This window comes from Entelurus aequoreus, linkage group LG14, assembly GCF_033978785.1.
Source record: "Entelurus aequoreus isolate RoL-2023_Sb linkage group LG14, RoL_Eaeq_v1.1, whole genome shotgun sequence".
Lineage (NCBI taxonomy): Eukaryota > Metazoa > Chordata > Actinopteri > Syngnathiformes > Syngnathidae > Entelurus > Entelurus aequoreus.
The window spans coordinates 51,545,198-51,569,550 of record NC_084744.1 but is presented as its reverse complement, the minus strand read 5'-3'; the positions used below and the strand labels follow the sequence as shown (position 1 = coordinate 51,569,550).

At 39.5% G+C, this 24,353-nt stretch overlaps 2 protein-coding genes across 3 annotated transcripts in view; both read left to right on the top strand.

The window, feature by feature from the left end:
- The first annotated feature begins 1,229 nt into the window (after positions 1 to 1,229).
- Positions 1,230 to 19,809, top strand: LOC133665433 (uncharacterized). The gene is made up of 6 exons (XM_062070726.1): positions 1,230 to 1,494; positions 1,580 to 1,698; positions 3,609 to 3,831; positions 3,894 to 4,031; positions 12,645 to 12,679; positions 15,129 to 19,809. Exons 1-6 carry the CDS (start codon positions 1,443 to 1,445, stop codon positions 15,381 to 15,383), a joined length of 822 nt encoding a protein of 273 aa, XP_061926710.1. The 5' UTR covers positions 1,230 to 1,442; the 3' UTR covers positions 15,384 to 19,809.
- Positions 19,810 to 20,032: 223 nt separating this feature from the next.
- The window catches only part of fnip1 (folliculin interacting protein 1), a 142,003-nt gene continuing 137,682 nt past the window's right edge, over positions 20,033 to 24,353 (top strand). For both annotated transcript variants that reach the window (XM_062070142.1, XM_062070141.1), the window contains exon 1: positions 20,033 to 20,267. In XM_062070142.1, the coding sequence (XP_061926126.1) occupies positions 20,176 to 20,267 (92 nt within the window). In that variant the 5' untranslated portion in view covers positions 20,033 to 20,175. The remainder of the gene's footprint in view (positions 20,268 to 24,353) is intronic.

Here is a 24,353-nt window from a genome sequence, read left to right as displayed (position 1 = left end):
CAAAACATACACAAGCCCAATATCGTTTATGTGACAGATCTCTTAGCTGTTTTTGAGAACCTAATACAAAATAAATACAGTAGTGCAAGACCCTGTATGTGACATGATACCTTAGCTGTTGTTTGATTACCTACTACAAAAATAAATTAGTCCAAGATCTTTTATGTGACAGATCCCTTAGCTGTTTTGTGATTACCTACTACAAAAAAGTAAATTAGTCCAAGATCCTTTGACAGATCCCTTAGCTGTTTTTGAGAACCTACCACAAAAACATGACTAGTCCAAGATCCTTTATGTGAGAGGATCCCTTAGCGTTTTTGAGAATCTATCACAACAACAAAAAATCACTAGTACAAGATCCTTTATGTGAAAGGATACCTTAGCTGTTTTTGAGAACCTACTACAAAATTACTGTAAGCGAAGATCATTTATGTGACAGGATCCCTTTGCTGTATTAGAGAATCTTCTACAAAAAAATTATTAGTCCAAGATCCTTTATGCTACAATACCCCTTAGCTATTTTTTTAGAACCTACTACACAAATTACTGTAGTCTGTTATTTTATGTGACAGGATATCTTAGCTGTTTTTGACCATCTATTGCAAAACAAAAAACAACAATTTCTTTATAATTCATAAAACTGTATTAATTTTTTAATTTTTTTTTCAAAATATGTCATGTCAGGAAGTAAATTACTTGTATTTCTAATGTTTTGTATTTAATATAATACATGTGTTTCAATATAGGTCTCACTAAAAAAAACTAATAAAAAAAAAAACTACAATCAACACCTGTTTAGTTTCAGCTAATAATAAAGTGTTTTTATTAATTGAACAATAAATATACAAATAAAATAAAGCACTTTCAATGTAAAACAGCACACAATACAAGACAAAATATATCAAGCACAACCTATTAAAAATAATAATAGTGAAAAAACAAAAGAGAATATTAACAGAATAAACGGGACTTATTTAAAATACATTGATTTATTGATCAAATACAGATAGGCTTTCCTATTGAAATGTTCCTAGTTCTAACTAATAATTTAAAATCATTAAGCTTATAAGAAAAATAGGTTTCACTTTTTTTTTTTTAATCTACGTATTTAAGATGTTTTTTTCCTGGCAACAGAATAATATCAATCACCCTTTTTAGGTTGTTTTATTTGGTATGTTGCAGACCGCTGGTGCCGGAAGTCAACTCCACTCTAATTTCCGGTACGGGGGTTTCAAAATAAGACATGGTGCTAGCGTGATTAAACAAAAGCCGCAGGGTGAGACCATAAAAAAAATGTAAAGTCGAATGTTTACTATGTGACTTGAAGGCCAGCTCGTTCAAAAATCTAGCCCCACTGGCTCTCGGCTCATAACACGTTACATAGAGTTTATTCAAACAATTTTTAGCTACGCTAATTAGTTCATTTCAGTGGCACTTCCGGAATGAGTGGCAAGCGAGATACGCCAGTTAAAGTGGCGTTTACCTGGCAACACGGTAAGAAGTCCCGAAAAAAAAATAAACATAAAGACCAAAGGCACCTGTCAATACAATGGAATTTACTAGAAGCTACTTTTAACAGCTCAGAAGAGACGTCAGAAATGCAAAATTTACGAAACACTTCCCGAAGAGCCTGAAGTGGAGGAGGACCCGGATGTGAAAAAGGACCCGGATGGGAAGAAACTCAAAGTACCTGGCCAAGTGAGTGATCTCATGCTCCAAAACATTCACACATTGGGTTTTCTACACCAAAATTCATCTATTTATTATTGAACTTCAACTTAATATTCTTCTTCTCTAAATTTTGGCGCTCTCTACCTACCACATTTTCACAGATAGTTAAAGTTAAAGTTCCAATGATTGTCATGGTTTCCTACACCAAAATTCATATATTTTTTTGTTCAACTTCAACTTATTATTCTTCTTCTCCAGATTTTGGCGCGCTCTACCTTCCACATTTTTCACTCGATTCCAACCGTTCCAACTTCAAACTGTTCAGCCTATTCGGGAATCGCTGGCTTTCCCTTGACAAATTCCAAAAATTCCCAGATTTCCAGGAATTCCAGGTTTTACTTGACATTTTTTCCATTCAAAGTGAATTGGCTATTTTTCAAACTTTCATCATTTACACATTTTTCAACCTATTCATACCATTCATTCCACCTTCAACACACTCCAACATCCTGGAAATTCAAAGTTTAAAAAAAATTCCAGGATTTTCCGTAATTCCCAGTTTTCCAAAGCCCTATTTCCACCCTTTTTTTCTGGCGATGGAATGGTTTGAATAGGTTGAAAAATGTGGGAATTGTTCCCATTTCAATGGGAACTTCTTGGAATTTTGGGAAAAGAGGGATTTTCAAAAAATGATTAGGAGAATGAAGGAGCTGAATTGGTTGGTGTTGGAATTGTTTAAATCGGTCAAGAGCTTTGACGAATGTTAAGTTAAAAGTTGAAGTACCAATGATTGTCACACACACACTAGGTGTGGCGAAATTATTGTCTGTATTTGACCCATCACTCTTGATCACCCCCTGGGAGGTGAGGGGAGCAGTGGGCAGCCGCGGTGGCCGCGCCCGGGAATCATTTTTGGTGATTTAACCCCCAATTCCAACCCTTGATGTTTAGTGCCAAGCAGGGAGGTAATGGGTCTCAGTGATTTCAAAGGCAATGTGTTGATGTTGGAATGGTTTGAATAGGTTGAAAAATGTGGGAATTGTTCTCATTTCAATGGGAACTTCCTGGAAATTTGGGAATTTTGGGAAAAGGGGGATTTTTAAAAAAATGATTAGATTAAGATTAAAGTACCTTTGTCCTCTGCATTTGACCCATCCCCTTGGGGGAGCATGAATGTCCTGAATGAGCTGAATTGGTTGGTGTTGGAATTGTTTAAATCGGTCAAGAGCTTTGACGAATGTCCCAGTGATTTCAATGGGAATTTCCCAAAAATGTAGGAATTTCGGGAAATGCTGGAATTTTTTAGAAAATGGTAAAAAACTTGAATTGGTTGAACCTCCCACATTTTTCAACCCACTTCAACCGTTCCGCCGTCAAAACATTCCTCTTAATTAGGACAAAAAACAAAGTTGTTTTTTGAACTGGAAAAATTCACGGTTTTCCCGAAATTCCAGGAATTCCGTAATACCATTTCTCAGTTCAACATGTTACCACTTCAACATTTCTCGACCGATTTGAAAAATTCCAACACCAACCATTTCAACTCATTCAGACCATTCAAGTTGGTTTTTTTTTACCATTTTCTAAAAAAAAATCACGCATTTCCCGAAATTCCCACGTTTTTGGGAAATTCCCATTGAAATCACTGGGACATTCTTCAAAGCTCTTGACCGATTTAAACAATTCCAACACCGGCCAATTCAAGCTCATTCAGGACATTCATGCTCCTAATCATTTCAAAAAAATCCCCCTTCTCCCAAAATTCCCAAATTTCCAGGAAGTTCCCATTGAAATTTCGGTTTTCCTGGAAATTCTAACTATTCTTACATTCATACTACATTCTGTCAGTATTTCAGTTCAACTTCAGCATTGGAGCATTCACACTAGTTACTACTTCTTCCTCTATTCTGACTTTTTTTTCCCCCTTTGATTGACAGACCAGCGCCCAGTCATCACAATGTCAATCATCGAGCACCGCCTTCAACCAAAAAAAAAAAATACTTCATCAAGAGCTGAGCCCGGCAGTGACACCAGGGGGCGCCATTACAAAGACCATGGCCTCAAGTTCCAGCTCAGTTGATGACGACGAGGATGATGACTGCTTCTCCTCATACCCCAGCTCCGTTTCTTCTCCAGAGATCTTCCGACACGAACTCTACGGTGGGTCCACCAGAGTCTGCCTGGCGACAAACGTTGACGTGATCTCGTAATCCCCTTTTCAGCGGCCAACGCCTCTCATTTTCCCGCCGTGGGCGACGTGGCGGATCTCCACGTGCAGGTGAAGAACTCCACCTTGATCAGCAGCAGCCATGCTGAGAGCATCCTCAGCCACCAGTCCCCCAACGTCTCCACCATCTTGGGTAAGAAGAAAACACTCCGAGTGACATTTTTCGACATTTTCTTTACTTGGGAGCACAACAAACTGCCCATCACACAATATTTTTAAGAACTTAATGCTAAAATGCTAGACAAAGATCCTCTATATCAATGGTCCCCAACCACCGGGCCGCGGCCCGGTATCTGTCCGCGGACCGATTGGTACCGGGCCGCGCAAGAAATAAAAAAAAACAAAAAAAATTATTATTATTATTATTTTTTTTTCTTCAATTAAATCAACATAAAAAACACAATATATACATTATATATCAATATAGGTCAATACAGTCTGCAGGGATACAGTCCGTAAGCACACATGATTGTATTTCTTTATTAAAAGAAAATTAAAAAAAACATTATTAGTTTTTTTTTTTTTTTTCAATTAAATCAACATAAAAAACACAATATATACATTATATATCAATATAGGTCAATACAGTCTGCAGGGATACAGTCCGTAAGCTTTTCGGGGGGGTTTCCAAGCGTCAAGAAATTTTCAAGCAGTGGTCCCCAACTACAAAAAGGTTGGGGACCACTGCTCAATATGACAGGAGTGGCCCGCTGTTTTTGAGAACCCACTACAACAAAGCTAGCCAAAGATTATCTACATGACAGGAGCGCTCAAAGATCCTCTATTATTTTTTACATGTGCTCTGCTGTTTTTGAGAACCTATTGCAATAATGGTGGTCAAAGATCCTTGATTTTTTTCGAGAAATGCTCTGCTATAAAGACGTCAGCCAAATATCCTCTACATCAGGGGTTCTTAACCCTTTTTTTTTAAGTTCAGGGCCCAACTTTTCCACTACAGAGGAAAATATTAACACTGAATTAGTCATCTTACTCTGGATTTTAATCATATCCAATATTTATATCCAACCTACTTACAGTTTACAATTTTGTCAAATGATATGAAAACATGTGTGTCAGGTTCAAACACTGATGACATCTATTAAACAAGACAAAAAGCAAGGAATTAAACAGAGACAGAATTAAATTGGGCTCAATTGAGGAGAGCGCGTCTGGGCTGTACTCTGGTACAGTCTCTATCACGCTCTGGCGAAAGATGGTACGCTTCCTCTTTTATTTGGACTTTCCCTGATTACATGGCAACAGCTGTTTCTAAGGGACGGGGGTCGTAAACAGCCATCGCCTTTGATTACAACAGTTCAAAGAAAAGGTCGTAAAACCGTTCACAGAAAAGGTTGTAAAACAGTTAAAAAAGAGGTCCCTGTAGGGGAGTCAGGTCCTGCTTCCTCTTCGCTTTGTAGTTCTTGGGTCAAGACAATATCTTTCTGTTGATTACAATACATGAAAGAAACAGAACACCTTCATGTTGCTTCCCATCCTACACAGTGGAGTTTTACTTGGTAGGTTCAAAGACAGCTTTTGTCCTCTCGCCGGGAACTCATCAAAACACAAAGTTTTGTGATAACTTAGATACAATTATTCTAACAAAGATTATTATCAAGGTTTAGGTCAGGCTGATTACAAAAATAAATACCATATTTTCTGGACCATAGGGCGCACCGGATTATAAGGCGCGCTGCCGATGAGCGGGTCGAGTCAGGTTTATTTTCATATAAAGAGCGCACTGGATTATAGGGCGCATTTAAGTAGCCATATTATCATTTATTTTTTCTAAATGTAAAACACTTCCTTGTGGTCTACATAACATGTAATGGTGGTTCTTTGGTCAAAATGTTGCATAGATTATGTTTTACAGATCATCTTCAAGCCGCTTTCTGGCAGTCGCTTCAGGATGCGCCGTTTTGTGGGCGGTCTTATTTACGTGGCTCACCTTTGACAGCGTCTTCTCCACGTCATTTTTAATGTAGCGTTGTAGCGTGCAAGGACGGGAGTGGAAGAAGTGTCAAAAGATAAAGCTATCTGTTTTAATGACATTCAGACTTTACTTCAATCAATAACGGAGCAGCATCTCCTCATCCGTGGCTCACTAGTGCAACAACAACACCGGAAATGTGTCCCGTGAAAAACCGTCCGACCGGAACTCTCTAATAACTAAAGTTCTTTGGGTAAATAATGTAAACCCACTACACCGGTATGTTTTTAGCGCTTTCATGGCGAGTTTACTGACAGATATAAGTAAGAACTTTACACTACTTTATATTAGAAATGGCAACAGCGGAGGATGAATGTCCCATAACAAGAAGATAGCGAAAAAGAAGAAGCTTATCGACTACGGTCTCGCCACGGACTACAAGGGCGGAAGCGCGCAAATTTTCAGGACTTATGCAGATCCCAAATACAGATCAGCAGGTACCAGGAGGTAAGAAAAGTTGGTTTTGCGTAATATTGCGAAACAAAACGCCAGATAATGTCTTACGTTATACACACACCATAATAATACTTGTATGTTGACGCACAGTACAGTCCATCAAGCGACCAAAGTCGTACTAAAACTTTTTGATAGATTTTTGAGTGCTGTGTGTAATGTTCTATATTTACAATGAAACATGTAAAATGTTGGTGTTGTTTACTTGAGCCATATTGCAGTCTACACGTATCTCTTATGTGTGACTGCCTATTACTGGTAACACTTATCATTTCACCATGTACCAAATAAAATAGCTTCGAGGTCGGTAAGCACAACCAAAATGATTCCGTACATGAAGCACACCGGGTTATAAGGCGCGCTGTCGAGTTTTGAGAAAATAAAATGATTTTAAGTGCGCCTTATAGTCCGAAAAATATGGTAATCAAACATACTGCAAAAGAAGGGACTCATAAAACTAATGAAAAATAAAATGTATATGCAGTGCTAAAATATATAATTTCAAACTAAATTACTACTTTATTTACGTCAAATACTTCCAATTTTAAAGTCTAATTTGTGTTGTTCTGCAGGTTTAATTTAAGTGAGGTAGCTCCTTTTAAAAAAAAAAAATGTTATTACTATATTATTTTTCTTTTCCTACACTACAAGGCTTTATTTTAATATTAAACATTCAAATAACACAGCACGGGATGTCACAGCAGCTCCGTCGTAAAAAAATAGCGAGAAAGGAAGTGATGCAGTATTTGTGCACGCGTGGAGCGATCGTGACTCTCGGTACCAATCGTGTAGTGGCACACACCAAAGCTGAGGAAGAGATATTTTAGAGCACTATTTTCATGACTATTTACCTTGTAGATTGTCATGGAAAGCATCAAAACTGTGACACCTGTGAAGTGAAAACCATTTCAGGTGACTACCTCTTGAAGCTCATCGAGAGAATGCCAAGAGTGTGAAAAAAAAGAATTCAGAGCAAAGGGTGGCTATTTTGAAGAAACTAGAACACAGGTGTCAAACTCAAGGCCCGGGGGCCAAAGCTGGCCCGCTACATTATTTATGTGGCCCGCAAAAGCCTACAAATAATATGCATTTATAACATGCTTAATCTTTTATTTTACTAAATATATTTGTTCTTTTTCTTTTGACATTAAAAATGATGTACTGCATGCAATTGCATATTTTCTTTTAATTCAATATTATCAAAATGTAAATATCATATTATGTATTCCAAAAATATTTTTGTTAAAATAAAGATAAATACTGTACTTAAATATCTGCTTCACTTATGATTTCAAAACAAATTATCAATCAAATTGTAGACTGTAAAATTGACGATAGATTTTACGGTTAAATTCCGCCGACTTAGTTTTTTTTACTGTAAAATCAACTTTGGTACTGTTTTTTTCCATATACAGTAAGACACTAAAAACTAACAAAAAAAAACAATTGAAACAACAACAAAAATGCTAAAAACAGTGGTATTGTTTTTCCATTCCATTACATTTATTAAATGTTTTTATATGCTGTAAAAAAAAAAACACTGCTTTTACTGTAAAATTCTGGTGACTGAGCTGCCAATTTTTAAACAAAAATTTTAAGATTTTTTTTGCGGCTTATGTAAAAAAAAAAAAATTGTTAATGTATTCTTTATAAATACATGTATATTCATATATTACTCATTGTTAAAATCGGCCCTCTGAGGGCAACCATAACTGCGATGTGGCCCTTAATGAAAACAAGTTTGACACCCCTGAACTAGAATATAAAACATGTTTTCATTTATTTCACCTTTTTTTGTTAAGTACATAACTCCACATGTGTTTATTCATAGTTTTGATGCCTTCAGTGACAATCTACAATGTAAATAGTCATGAAAATAAAGAAAACCCATTGAACGAGAGGGTATGTCCAAACTTTTGGCCTGTACTGTATGTATATATGTGTATACATATGCATATACAGTATGTGTATTATGGTAGTACAGTATACCGCTACTAATAAAGTACGGCGATACTAATTAATTGAAATCGTACTATACCACCTATGAAAAATACCAGCACCGTTCTTTCATTCGAATGCAGCTGTGCGAAGGTGACTACAGAGCCAATACGCATGAAGTTGAGTATGTCAAAACACACACACAAAGCGCATACAAGCAATAACATCGAGGAGGGGAAGAATGTCAAAAAACGGCAATTCTACTGGTTAATAAGGTATTTGGGCTTCAAAACTAACGATAAAGGTGACTCTTTAAACATGGAGGAGCCACGATGCAAGTTCTGCTTTTAAACGAGCCTGCCAAACATAGCGATTAGTGTCACCACCTTTTCTTCAAACGTAGGTAAACATTTAGATAATAAGCATTCAGATCTGCACAATGAGTTATAAATAGTGACAGTTGATACACCTTTCTAGCTGTTCGGCTCCCATGCAGACCGTAGTCGAGGAGCACAGGGCAGCAATCCCTCCAGGGGGTAACACCCTTCACATTACTTGGCAACAGGTCTGCTAAACTCCGTTTTCAGGTCAGAATGACGAGGCCACCGAGTCGTGACAACCGCTGCATTATTAGTTTTGCAGGACACAACAAGAAACGTTCATCACTCTACTGCGCAATGCACGCGCTCCCTCTCTCTCTCTTTACACGCCCGCCCACTCACTGATGTCACTCAGCCAACACGTTATAATGCCCTTCTCGCAATAACACACATACTGTACACTACTCTCTTAAGTTAACCAGCTCCCCTGCTGTGCTCATGTAGATACATAGACGCGCACACAGCTGCTTGGCTTGATGCCAAATATTAGCTGAGTTTAAACCACCCATTTGTCGTCAACTAGTGCAAGTGAAATGACCGAATTTTGTAACAAATTCCTACAATTTGTGTTTTATCTTTAACAAATGTGTGTTTTACGTGCTACATGGCTTATGTATACTTGTATCCATTGTTTTGTTTTTAGTATTTACTAATAATTGTATTTTTCTTGGGGTTAGGGTTAGGGGTTAGGATTAGGGTTGACCCTAACCCTAACCCTGAGCACAGACCAGGAGTGGCAACCATAAACCATGAAGCATTTAATATAATGTCAATAAAGCTTTTTTATTGTACTCTAACCTAATACTTGATTATGGCAGACTGTATGTAATATGGAACATTTGTAAATTGTTCTTTGAGTGCAACAAGAAAATCCCAATGTGGTTAATGCCTTTTAATTTATATTTTAACCTTCTAAAATTGTTTCAAAAGTATTTGCTCTTCAAGATCCGGCTCACTTCAAAGAGTATGAAAATCCCATCTCTATGTATGCAGGAAACTCTGGAGCCTGGCAGGGTATGGAGTGCCAGGAAAGAGTAAAGTAGATAGATAGATAGATAGATAGATAGATAGATAGATAGATAGATAGATAGATAGATAGATAGATAGATAGATAGATAGATAGATAGATAGATAGATAGATAGATAGATAGATAGATAGATAGATGGATAGTACTTCAGGAGAGTTCCCTCAGGAAAATTTAATTTCCAGCAGTAATGTACAGAATTGAGATCGAATAAAAAATTTAAAAAAAAAAAAGGAAATAATGGGAGTATAAATGGAAAGAAAATAGAAAATAATACAATAAAAAAATAAAAATAAACAACAACAATAAAAAGAAAAATATAACAGTAAAAATAAGAATATAAGAGAAACTAGGCAGTAGTGACCATGTTATGAAAATGTATTGCACTGTTATTGCACTGTTAATTGTACTGTTTTTTGTTGCAGTTTATTTCAGTATTGTTATTGTTTTGCATCCCCTGTCATCCTATTACCCGCCTGAGAGGAGTTGTACAGTCTGATGGCGTGTGGGACAAAGGAGGTTTTTAGTCTATTAGTCCTGCACTTGGGATGAAGCAGTCTAGCACTGAACAGGCTCCTCTGGCTACTGATAACGGTATGCAGAGGGTGACTGGCATCATCCATGATGCTCAGTTGTTTTTCCACAGTCCTCTTCTCTGCCACCAGAGTCCAGTCCAGTTTTATTCCGACCGTAGAGCCGGCCCGACTGATCAGTTTCTCCAGTCTGGAGCGGTCCTTCTTAGATGTACTGCCCCCCCCAGCACACTACGATGTAGAACAGAACACTTGCAACCACATGACTGGTAGTACTTACTAGTAGTAGTAGTAAGTATCAATGATCAATCAATGTTTATTTATATAGCCCTAAATCACAAGTGTCTCAAAGGGCTGCACAAGCCACAACGACATCCTCGGTACAGAGCCCACATACGGGCAAGGAAAACTCACCCCAGTGGGACGTCAATGTGAATGACTATGAGAAACCTTGGAGAGGACCGCATATGTGGGTAACCCCCCCTCTAGGGGAGACCGAAAGCAATGGATGTCGAGTGGGTTTGACATAATATTGTGAAAGTCCAACACATCAGCGAAAGTCCAGTCCATAGTGGGACCAGCAGGAACCATCCCGAGCGGAGACGGGTCAGCAGCGTAGAGATGTCCCCATCCGATGCACAGGCTAGCGGTCCACCCCCGGGTAGGGAGCAGAGTAGAAAAGAAAAGAAAAAAAAAGAAACGGCAGATCAACTGGTCTAAAAAGGGAGTCTATTTAAAGGCTAGAGTATACAAATGAGTTTTAAGATGAGACTTAAATGCTTCTACTGAGGTAGCATCTCTAACTTTTACCGGGAGGGCATTCCATAGTATTGGAGCCCGAATGGAAAACGCTCTATAGCCCGCAGACTTTTTTTGGGCTCTGGGAATCACTAATAAGCCGGAGTTCTTTGAACGCAGATTTCTTGCCGGGACATATGGTACAATACAATCAGCAAGATAGGCAGGAGCTTGACCGTGTAGTATTTTATACGTAAGTAGTAAAACCTTAAAGTCGCATCTTAAGTGCACAGGAAGCCAGTGCAGGTGAGCCAGTATAGGCGTAATATGATCAAACTTTCTTGTTTTTGTCAAAAGTCTAGCAGCCGCATTTTGTACCAACTGTAATCTTTTAATGCTAGACATAGGGAGGCCCGAAAATAAAACGTTACAGTAATCGAGACGAGATGTAACGAACGCATGGATAATGATCTCAGCATCGCTTGTGGACAAAATGGAACGAATTTTAGCGATATTACAGAGATGAAAGAAGGCCGTTTTAGTGACATTCTTAATGTGTGACTCAAAGGAGAGAGTTGGGTCGAAGATAATACCCAGATTCTTTACCGAGTCGCCTTGTTTAATTGTTTGGCTGTCAAATGTTAAGGTGGTATTATTAAATAGATGTCGGTGTCTAGCAGGACCGATAATCAGCATTTCCGTTTTCTTAGCGTTGAGTTGCAAAAAGTTTGCGGACATCCATTGTTTAATTTCATTAAGACACGCCTCCAGCTGACTACAATCCGGCGTGTTGGTCAGCTTTAGGGGCATGTAGAGTTGAGTGTCATCAGCATAACAGTGAAAGCTAACACCGTATTTGCGTATGATGTCACCTAGCGGCAGCATGTAAATACTAAAGAGTGCAGGGCCAAGAACCGAACCCTGGGGAACTCCGCACGTTACCTTAACATAGTCCGAGGTCACATTGTTATGGGAGACACACTGCATCCTGTCAGTAAGATAAGAGTTAAACCAAGACAAGGCTAAGTCTGACATTCCAATACGCGTTTTGATACGCTCTAATAAAATATTATGATCAACAGTGTCGAAAGCGGCGCTAAGATCAAGAAGCAGCAACATAGATGATGCATCAGAATCCATCGTTAGCAATAGATCATTAGTCATTTTTGCGAGGGCTGTCTCCGTAGAGTGATTTGCCCTGAAACCGGATTGAAAAGGTTCACAGAGATTGTTAGACGCTAAGTGTTCATTTAGCTGCTGTGCGACAATTTTTTTGAGGATTTTCGAGATAAACGGAAGGTGGGACACCGGCCGGTAGTTTACCAAGAGATCAGGATCGAGGTTAGGTCTTTTGAGTAGAGGATGAATAACCGCTTTTTTTAATGCTAGGGGAACAGTGCCGGAGGAAAGTGATAAGTTTATAATATTTAACACTGATGGACCTAATAAAGTAAAGTAAAATAACAATAAATTAACAAATAACTATTTGAGATCAAATTCACAAACACAATATTTGAATGGCAAAATAAACTCATTTAAAAATGATAATGAAGTGAATGTTCAACTCTATTACACATAGACAGATTGTGAATGAACCTCAGTGTGTAAATCCTTCTAATCATACTAATAAGAGTGTATATTTTCAAGTTATACCTTGGTTGTGTTGAAAAGGTGTGTGTCTTTTGGCAGTTGCTGCAGAAAAGCCCTTGAAGACGTCCCCTAAAGTAAGCCAACACCTTAGTGTCCATTGACATCTCAGGGTGTTCAATCGTTCGCCACTGGACTGCTTGGTTTGTCTTAGAAGACGTTCCGAGTAGGCTTCATCAGTTCGTGCTCATAGACTCAGATTGGTCAGATCTAGTCCAAACGGTTGGTGCCAAAACCCCAAATATATACTCCAACAAACCAGGAGGGTGTGCCTGGGCAAGGATAGTTTCGCCCTATCGTAGTGAGAAAAACAACTGTTTTAATGCCAACGAGCAACCCTAAGGCAGTCGTTGAAGTGTAATTTCCCCTTGTTAGAATTGAGGTATTGTGTGGCAGAACGATAGCTGTGGATCGACTACTATCAGTCCAGAATAGTCGGAATCCCCCTCGTAAGCATTCCATTCAGTTGTAAACAAATGGCACAAATGGAAAGTTTCTAACTCCTGTTATTTGTTGGAGGCTAAATTGCAGAGTCTTTTAGGAATGGATGGAAGGATGTTGTTGTATATGTGAGACAGGTGGTCTATTCAGGGATGGTTTTTAACCTTGACATAGATGGCTTCCGTCACTCCTCTTTTGTACCATCCAGCCTCCCTGTCCAGAATCTGTACATTTTTGTTCTCAAAGGAGTTTTTGTGGTTGTGGGGTATCCGGTCTTTAGGATGCACCAGTCTCTGTCTCAGGGTGTTGTCTGGTTTTAAGTCTTGTGTTGGTTAAAAATGATTTTAAGTTTCTCAGACAGACCTGATACAGATGGAATAAATATTTTTGCGTCTGTCACCTTTTTCCTCCTCATCCATTCTGTTCTTGTTATTTCTGGAACTGGAAGCACTTTTCACAAACAACTAGCTGGGGTAACCACACGTTTTGAGGGCTTACCTCAAATTCCTATGCTCTGTCTCTTTGGCCTGTAGGTTGGTAGGAACGTTAAACAGCTCTGTGTTGTAGGGTTCTGATAACACCTGGTTTGTGTTCCATTGGGTGGTGTGAGTCAAAAAGTAGGTATTGATCGGTATGTGGCTTTGACAGTTAGGATTGCTGGTTTGCATCAAAACAGTTGTTTTTCTCACTACAATAGGGCATAAACATCCTTGCCCAGGCACACCCTCCTGGTTTTTTGGAGTATAAATATTTGTGGTTTTGGCACCAACCGTTTGGACTAGATCTGACGAACTGACACACATCGAGGGCGGACGCTCCCCTTTCCTCTTCCTTATCTCTCCTGCTTGCTTCTTTGTCTTGTCTTGTCTTAACTTTCTTGTTGCCTCTTTTTGCACTGTTCTCCAAATCTAAACATTGGAACTAACTAACTGGCCTCAACGAAATTGACAAGATCTTGGGTTTGGGGGAACTTGCTTGTCTTGACGGAGCAGTTGTTGCTGGACACACAACGGACTCTTGGGAGAAGAAGGAGTGCCGGGTGCCTGGCGATCCTTCCAGTCGAGGACAAGAAGATATCCACCTATTCGGAATTATGACAACAGGACATCTGCTTGCTCTGGTTTGTCGACAAATTGGAAGTTGCTGGCAGTCTTCAAAGTACCCCAAAGCTGCCACAAATGATTGGAGGATGCGGGCAGAACTGTGGACACTTTGTGATTTGGATAACACCGGACCGTCTGCCCTGCAGGATGAATTTAAGGACCAGTCACAGACAATTTAGAGTGATAAGCAAATTTTATATTCACTCTCATACAAAACATTCTAACTTGGATTGTTTCCCTGGCTTCGAGACTCTCCCGAAGGACAGTGCGGCGAAGACACAACACACTCCCTTCTTGTCTCTCATGGACGCACACCTGTTGTTGTTGACTTTGGATTGACTGACAAGAACACCCAGTCCGCGGAACAGAGACACGTGGCAGGCTTACACACACACGCATTCACAAAAAATATACGCCACACACGCATACCCCACCCCCCATCCAACGCCCTTGACGCGAATCCCTTAGGGGTGATGGACGGCTGGGCAGCGCCTGACGAGCTGCAGCCTTCCACCGTAGCCCCCACTCCCTCCCCTCTGTTGCAAGTCTCCAGTTGTATGTTGTAATATGTCTATGTGCTTTGCTATGGAGTTTTTTTTCCTAATCCAGACTGGGCCCCCTTAGGAGCCCAGTCTAGATTGTATTTTTTTACTCAGCGTTGACCTTTTTCCCATCTTTTACGCATCAACGTTCCTGTTCTGTAACCCCGTATACTCTTTGTTTGTCTAATCTTGAACGGGTTCGTGCTGAAAACAAAGTTTCGTTGTACTTGTGCAATGACAATAAAGACCTACCTGCCTACATGATGAAGCCTACTCGGATGAGCGGCGAAACGTCTTCCAAGACAAACCAAGCAGTCCAGTTTCGAACGATTGATCGCCTGGGAGGACAGCGACCTAGATGAATGAGAACCTTCATAAGTATGTTCATTAACATCCTCTGCTGATCAGCTGCTACCTCTGATCAGATGCTGTCTTCTCAGCTGTCCACCAGGAAGCGATTTCTGTGCAAGAAGGTTCGCTTTAAAAGCCCGCTGGCGGCGGAGATGCATGCAGACAGTGGCGTGTCCGCACCAGCCAGGTTCTTCGACTTCATCAACGAGTCCCAGGCGCAGGACTTCTTGAGGGGATCCCAGGAGCGATACGATCAACTCTCAAAGATGGCTTCGTTTCCTCTCACGGTTGCACCCAACCGGAACAAGGCCAGCGACATCTTCAGTCCTGTCAAACTAAGTTAGTGCAAAATATCCCCTCTGAAATATAATGTATTCTCTATAACCGGCATGTTCTGCTATTTTTGAGAACCTATTGCAAAAATACCGGTCAAAAATCCAGAGTGATCTGCTGTTTTTGATAACTTGTTAAAAATTCCATGTCAAAAATCCGCCTTAACCAGAGTGCTCTGCTGTTTTTGAGAACCTGTTGCGAAAATACCAGTCAAAAATCCTTTATAACTAGACTGATCTGTTGTTTTTGATAACCTGTTGCAAAAATGCCAGTCAAAAATCCTCTCTAACCAGAGTGCTGTGCTGTTTTTGAGAAGCTGTTGCAAGTATGCTAGTCAAATATCCTTTACAACAGAGTGCTCCTCTTTTTTAGAGAAGTGGTTGTCAGTCAAAAAAAGTCCTCTAACTGGATTGCGCTGTTGTTTTTTGAAAAAACGTTTGCAAAATGCTGCTCAAATATCCTCTAACAAGAGTGCTCTGCTGTTTTTGAGAACCAATTGTAAAAATGCTAGTACAAAATCCTCGATAACAGAAGTGTTATGCTGTTTTTGAGGATCCACCACAAAATACTCCATATATGACAGCAGCACTGTGCTGTTTTTGAGAGATAGTACAAAGACACAAGCCAAATATCCTCTTTTTGACACAAACACTGTGCTGTTTTTGAGACCCTATCGAATAACTGCTAGTCAAAAATCCTTTAAAACCGGATTGCTCTGCTGATTTTGAGAAGCTGTTGCAAAATACGCCAGTCAAAAATCCTCTATAACCAGAGTGCTCTGCTGTTTTTGAGAACCAATTGTAAAAATGCTAGTACAAAATCCTCTATAACAGAAGTGTTGTGCTGTTTTTGAAGATCCACCACAAAAATATGAGTCAATTATCTTCATCTACATATATGACAGCAGCACTCTGCTGTTTTTGAGAAATAGTACAAAGACACAAGCCAAAGATCCTCTTTTTTGACACAAACACTCTGCTGTTTTTGAGACCCTATCGAAAAACTCCTTTTCAAAAATCCTCTATAAACAGAGTGCTCTCCTGTTTTTGAGAAGCTTTTGCAAGTATGCTAGTCAAAAATCCTTTAAAACTGGATTGCTCTGCTGTTTTTGAGAAGCTGTTGCAAAATACGCCAGTCAAAAATCCTCTATAACCAGAGTGCTCTGTTGTTTTTGAGAACCAATTGTAAAAATGCTAGGACAAAATCCCCTATAACAGAAGTGTTGTGCTGTTTTTGAAGATCCACCACAAAAATACGAGTCAATGATCTTCATATACATATATGACAGCAGCACTCTGCTGTTTTTGAGAAATAGTACAAAGACAAGCCAAAGATCCTCTTTTTGACACAAACACTGCTGTTTTTGAGACCCTATCGAAAAACTCCTGGGCAAAAATCCTCTATAAACAGAGGGCTCTCCTGTTTTTGAGAAGCTTTTGCAAAATATGCTAGTCAAAAATCCTCTATAACCAGAGTGTTCTGCCACTCTGCTGTTTTTGAGAAATAGTACAAAGACACAAGCCAAAGATCCTCTTTTTTTGACACAAACACTGCTGTTTTTGAGACCCTTTAGAAAAACTCCTGGTCAAAAATCCTCTATAAACAGAGTGCTCTCCTGTTTTTGAGAAGCTTTTGCAAATATGCTGGTCAAAAATCCTTTAAAACTGGATTGCTCTGCTGTTTTTGAGAAGCTGTTGCAAAATAGTCCAGTCACAAATCCTCTATAACCAGAGTGCTCTGCTGTTTTTGAGAACCAATTGTAAAAATGCTAGTACAAAATCCTCTATAACAGAAGTGTTATGCTGTTTTTGAGGATCCACCACAAAAATATGAGTCAATGATCTTCATTTACATATATGACAGCAGCACTCTGCTGTTTTTGAGAAATAGTACAAAGACACAAGCCAAAGATCCTCTTTTTGACACAAACACTGCTGTTTTTGAGACCCTATCGAAAAACTCCTGGGCAAAAATCCTCTATAAACAGAGGGCTCTCCTGTTTTTGAGAAGCTTTTGCAAAATATGCTAGTCAAAAATCCTCTATAACCAGAGTGCTCTGCCACTCTGCTGTTTTTGAGAAATAGTACAAAGACACAAGCCAAATATCCTCTTTTTGACACAAACACTCTGCTGTTTTTGAGAAATAGTACAAAGACACAAGCCAAAGATCCTCTTTTTGACAAAAACACTCTGCTGTTTTTGAGACCCTTTCAAAAAACTCCTGGTCAAAAATCCTCTATAAACAGAGTGCTCTCCTGTTTTTGAGAAGCTTTTGCAAATATGCTGGTCAAAAATCCTTTAAAACTGGATTGCTCTGCTGTTTTTGAGAAGCTGTTGCAAAATACTCCAGTCAAAAATCCTCTATAACCAGAGTGCTCTGCTGTTTTTGAGAACCAATTGTAAAAATGCTAGTACAAAATCCTCTATAACAGAAGTGTTATGCTGTTTTTGAGGATCCACCACAAAAATATGAGTCAATGATCTTCATTTACATATATGACAGCACTACTCTGCTGTTTTTGAGAAATAGTACAAAAGACACAAGCCAAAGATCCTCTTTTTGACAAAAACACTCTGCTGTTTTTGAGACCCTTTCAAAAAACTCCTGGTCAAAAATCCTCTATAAACAGAGTGCTCTCCTGTTTTTGAGAAGCTTTTGCAAATATGCTGGTCAAAAATCCTTTAAAACTGGATTGCTCTGCTGTTTTTGAGAAGCTGTTGCAAAATACTCCAGTCAAAAATCCTCTATAACCAGAGTGCTCTGCTGTTTTTGAGAACCAATTGTAAAAATGCTAGTACAAAATCCTCTATAACCGAAGTGTTATGCTGTTTTTGAGGATCCACCACAAAAATATGAGTCAATGATCTTCATCTACATATATGACAGCAGCACTCTGCTGTTTTTGAGAAATAGTACAAAGACACAAGCCAAAGATCCTCTTTTTGACACAAACACTGCTGTTTTTGAGACCCTATGAAAAACTCCTGTTCAAAAATCCTCTATAAACAGAGTGCTCTCCTGTTTTTGAGAAGCTTTTGCAAATATGCTAGTCAAAAATCCTTTAAAACCTGGATTGCTCTGCTGTTTTTGAGAAGCTGTTGCAAAATAGGCCGGTCAAAAATCCTCTATAACCAGAGTGCTCTGCTGTTTTTGAGAACCAATTGTAAAAAATGCTAGTACAAAATCCTCTATAACAGAAGTGTTATGCTGTTTTTGAGGATCCGCCACAAAAATACGAGTCAATGATCTTCATATACATATATGACAGCAGCACTCTGCTGTTTTTGAGAAATAGTACAAAGACACAAGCCAAAGATCCTCTTTTTTGACACAAACACTCTGCTGTTTTTGAGACCCTTTCGAAAAACTGCTAGTCAAAAATCCTTTAAAACCAGATTGCTCTGCTGTTTTTGAGAAGCTGTTGCAAATAGGCAAGTCAAAAATCCTTTAAAACCGGATTGCTCTGCTGTTTTTGAGAAGCTGTTGCAAAATCCGCCAGTAAAAAATCCTCTATAACCAGAGTGCTCTGCTCTTTTTGAGAACCAATTGTAAAAAATGCTACTACAAAATTCTCTATAACAGAGGTGTTATACTGTTTTTGAGGATTCACCACAAAAATATGAATCAATGATCTTCATCTACATATATGACAGCAGCACTCTGCTGTTTTTGAGAAGCTTTTGCAAATATGCTAATCAAAAATCCTTTAAAACCGGTTTGCTCTGCTGTATTTGAGAAGCTGTTGCAAAATACGCTAGTCAAAAATCCTCTATAACTCTGCCACTCTGCTGTTTTTGAGAAATAGTACAAAGACACAAGCCAAAGATCCTCTTTTTGACACAAACACTCTGCTGTTTTTGAGACCCTATCGGAAAAACTGCTGGTCAAAAATCCTCTATAACAAGAGGGATTTGCTGTTTTTGAGGACCTGTTGCAAAATACGCTAGTCAAAAATCCTCGATAACTCTGCCACTCTGCTGTTTTTGAGAAATAGTACAAAGACACAAGCCAAATATCCTCTACTTGACACAAACACTGCTGCTGTTTTTGAGACCCTATCGGAAAAACTGCTGGTCAAAAATCCTCTATAACAAGAGGGATTTGCTGTTTTTGAGGACCTGCCACAAGAATGCTGGTCAAAATGCCTCTTCACTATATGACAGGAGCACTTTGAAACAGGATGTTTGAGTGGTTCTGTAAGGAAATTGTGACACACAGTAATGAATTATTGCAAAAGACTATCTATTTTGCGTGACTTTTAACAAAAGTGTATGCTGTACAATTACCACTAGATGTCGCAAGTGCAATTTCACAATATATTTTCATGAACGTGACTTATTTGTGTATAGTTTGTTAAATTGTATTCAGCACTATGGAATTTTAGTCATTCAACCTGTAAATGTATCCAAACGATTGTCGCATAAATTATTTATTTAACGGTCTCTTGTTGTTGGTGTAAAATAAAAATAAACGTTTCTATGCAACCACTGTCGTTGTCACCATCCTCTGACGTAAACCGCGCAGCACTTTTACGACAGAAAACATTAACGCAGGGCAGCCGCCGACCACGTGGTGCGGGGCCAAAAATACTAGCCAATCAGATAATTGCACCGTGGGCGGACCAATGAGAAAAAGGCATGGCCGAGTTGCCAAGCGGCTCTCGTGACTAATGCCTGTCATATGACTATGACGTCCATGGAGACAGTTGCAAGGAACAAGACTCGCTGGTGGATTTGAGGGAGGAAAATAGAGCTTATGTTCCCATTTTTAAAAAGAATATATTTTTTATATAATCCTACAGGATGCCGCCGACTCTCTTTCAGAAACTTTTCAACAAAAAAAGCGCCTTTTCGCCGCCACCGCAGAGATGTAACAAAGAGGAGCCAGCCTTCAGGTAGTGTGTGCGTGTGTGTGTGTGTGTGTGCGTGTGTGTGTGTGTACATGCGTCTTTTCACTCACTTCGGCAATGGCGTCAATAGTTACTTTTTGTTTGTTTGCACTCAAAGGCTCCCTTTTGTTTGTTTGTTGTGAAGCGTTAAAATGTTGAGGATTTGGACCAGACAAAGTGTAAACAGAACACGTGACGTGTTTAGCTAGCATGCTAACGCCAGATGTTAGCTGCCGCTGTACAAGCCGCACAGACGGCGATGTTATTGTTTTATTTACTTTAATTTTATATTTTACACTTTTTTGTTGTTGTTGCTGAAACGCGTCATTTATCACACTTAACAAGTCTTGTCTCAAACCACATGACCTCCTTTTTTGTTAAGAACGCTTGACTGGACGTTCCTTCAGTGTCTTGCCACTTTAGTGACGATAAGTTGGGAGGAAAGAGCAGCATCTGAATTATTTTTATATAGCGCTTTTCTCTAGTGACTCAAAGCGCTTTTACATAGTGAAACCCAATATCTAAATTACATTGAAACCAGTGTGGGTGGCACTGGGAGCAGGTGGGTCAAGTGGCTTGCACAAGGATTGATTGATTGATTGAAACTTTTATTAGTAGATTGCACAGTACAGTACATATTCTGTACAATTGACCACTAAATGGTAACACCCGAATACGTTTTTCAACTTGTTTAAGTCGGGGTCCACGTTAATCAATTCATGGTAAGGAAACAACGGCAGTGACTAGGATGGCGGAAGCGGGGATCGAACCTGGAACCCTCAAGTTGCTGGCACTATACCAAGCTATACCGCCCCGCCTCTGTGTGTCTTCCTAGCCCAGCTTACTACCCTATATAACTATACTACTATAACTATACTACAAACCCCGTTTCCATATGAGTTGGGAAATTGTGTTAGATGTAAATATAAACGGAATACAATGATTTGCAAATCATTTTCAACCCATATTCAATTGAATGCACTACAAAGACAAGATATTTGATGTTCAAACTCATAAACTTTATTTATTTTTTGCAAATAATAATTAACTTAGAATTTCATGGCGACAACACGTGCCAAACTAGTTGGGAAAGGGCATGTTCACCACTGTGTTACATGGCCTTTCCTTTTAACAACACTCAGTAAACGTTTGGGAACTGAGGAGACACATTTTTGAAGCTTCTCGGGTGGAATTCTTTCGCATTCTTGCTTGATGTACAGCTTAAGTTGTTCAACAGTCCGGGGGTCTCCGTTGTGGTATTTTAGGCTTCATAATGCGCCACACATTTTCAATGGGAGACAGGTCTGGACTACAGGCAGGCCAGTCTAGTACCCACACTCTTTTACTATGAAGCCCCGTTGATGTAACACGTGGCTTGGCATTGTCTTGCTGAAATAAGCAGGGGCGTCCTTGGTAACGTTGCTTGGATGGCAACATATGTTGCTCCAAAACCTGTATGTATCTTTCAGCATTAATGGCGCCTTCACAGATGTGTAAGTTACCCATGTCTTGGACACTAATACACCCCCATACCATCACAGATGCTGGCTTTTCAACTTTGCGCCTATAACAATCCGGATGGTTCTTTTCCTCTTTGGTCCGGAAGACACGACGTCCACAGTTTCCAAAAAACGTTTATCAACAACACCCAGAAACGCCGTCGGCTTTGCTGGGCCTGAGCTCATCTAAGATGGACTGATACAAAGTGGAAAAGTGTTCTGTGGTCTGACGAGTCCACATTTCAAATAGTTTTTGGAAACTGTGGACGTCGTGTCTTCCGGACCAAAGAGGAAAAGAACCATCCGGATTGTTCTAGGCGCAAAGTTAAAAAGCCAGCATCTGTGATGGTATGGGGGTGTATTAGTGCCCAAGGCATGGGTAACTTACACATCTGTGAATGCGCCATTAATGCTGAAAGGTACATACAGGTTTTGGAGCAACATATGTTGTCATCCAAGCAACGTTATCATGGACGCCCCTGCTTATTTCAGCAAGACAACGCCAAGCCACGTGTTACAACAGCGAGGTTCAAAAACAGCAGAGTGGCCCTCTCATTTGGACGATCCGTGACTAGCAGATTTGCAGTATGTTCTTAAAAACAGCGGAGAATTCCTGTCGTATAGAGGATCTTTGACAAGTAGGTTGTTAAAAACAGCCAGTTGTGCCCATCAAGAAGAACATCTTTGATTAGTGTTGTAGTTTATGATTACGTTCTGACTATATCCACAAAGTACATTGTGGACATGAGTCATGTGATGAAAACATGATGATTATGTTATTGAGCCATCACAATAGAAGCCATGAGATGTAAATAACTTGATGCCTCCGAACAATTAGTCGTTACAGAAATATCCAAACGCTAAATCCAACCTGCCTTCGGGGGTCGGACACTCGATCCGCCCGATGCGCCGCGACCACATTCCGGGTGGAGGTCGCGTCCCGCGGCAAAGGAGAAGTGCTGCGCTCTGATTGGACGATGTAGCCCTCAGACGGCAACACACTAACATAATCTGTTCCAGGGTGAAACTATACAATTGTAACTTTCTTAACCGTCAAATAAGTTTAGCATACCTACATATTGCAATTTAATTTTTATATTGTCATTTAATTTAATGATCCAGGGACGTCTTAACATCAATTAATGTAATTGATCAATTAAAAAAAAAAAAAGAAGCAACACAAGAGAAGAGGGTTTTTAAGACCTGGTTTCTCCTTGGCAGTATGGCTACAGTGGCATGACTCCCACTAGTGGACTGTTTTTTTAACATTTCTTTAAAAAAAAAGTTTTTTATTTAATAGTTGTAAATATCTGTGTTTGTTTATTAATGTATTTAATAGTAAGAAAAGTAAAAGAGGCAATAAACACTTTTTTTGACTAGCGTTTTTTTAAGTAGGTCCTGAAAAACAGCAGCGTGGTCCTGTTGTGTAGAGGTTCTTCGAAACCGCTAAACACTCCTGTCACATAGAAAATCTTTGATTCGTGTTTTTACAGTAGGTCCACAAAAACAGCGGAGTGGTCCTCTCATTTAGCCGATCCTTGACTGGCGTTTTTGAAGTAGGTCCTTGAAAAACTATGAGTGGTCCTGTTGTGTAGAGGTTCTTTGAAACAGCTGAGCGCTTTTGTAACATAAAGAGGATCTTTGATTAGTGGTCTTACAGTAGATCCACAAAAACAGCAATGTGGACCTCTCATTAGGACGATCCTTGAATAGCGTTTTTTAAAGAGGTCCTGAAAAACAGCAGAGTGGTCCTGTTGTGTAGAGGTTCTTCGAAACAGCTAAACACTCCTGTCACATAGAGAGGATCTTTGATTAGTGGTCTTACAGTAGATCCACAAAAACAGCAATGTGGACCTCTCATTTAGCCGATCCTTGACTAGTGTTTTTGAAGTAGGTCCTGAAAAACTGCAGAGTGGTCTTGTTGTGTAGGAGTTCTTCAAAACAGCTGAGCGCTTCTGTAACATAGCGAGGATCTTTGATTAGTGTTTTTACAGTAGAACCACAAAAACAGCAGAATGGTCCTCATTTGATGATTCTTGACTAGCGTTTTTTATTTAGGTCCTGAAAAACAGCAGAGTGGTCCTGTTGTGTAGAGGTTCTTCGAAACCGCTAAACACTCCTGTCACATAGAAAATCTTTGATTCGTGTTTTTACAGTAGGTCCACAAAAACAGCGGAGTGGTCCTCTCATTTAGCCGATCCTTGACTAGCGTTTTTGAAGTAGGTCCTTGAAAAACTATGAGTGGTTCTGTTGTGTAGAGGTTCTTTGAAATAAGCTGAGCGCTTTTGTAACATAAAGAGGATCTTTGATTAGTAGTCTTACAGTAGATCCACAAAAACAGCAATGTGGACCTCTCATTAGGACGATCCTTGAATAGCGTTTTTTAAAGAGGTCCTGAAAAACAGCAGAGTGGTCCTGTTGTGTAGAGGTTCTTCGAAACAGCTAAACACTCCTGTCACATAGAGAGGATCTTTGATTAGTGGTCTTACAGTAGATCCACAAAAACAGCAATGTGGACCTCTCATTTAGCCGATCCTTGACTAGTGTTTTTGAAGTAGGTCCTGAAAAACTGCAGAGTGGTCTTGTTGTGTAG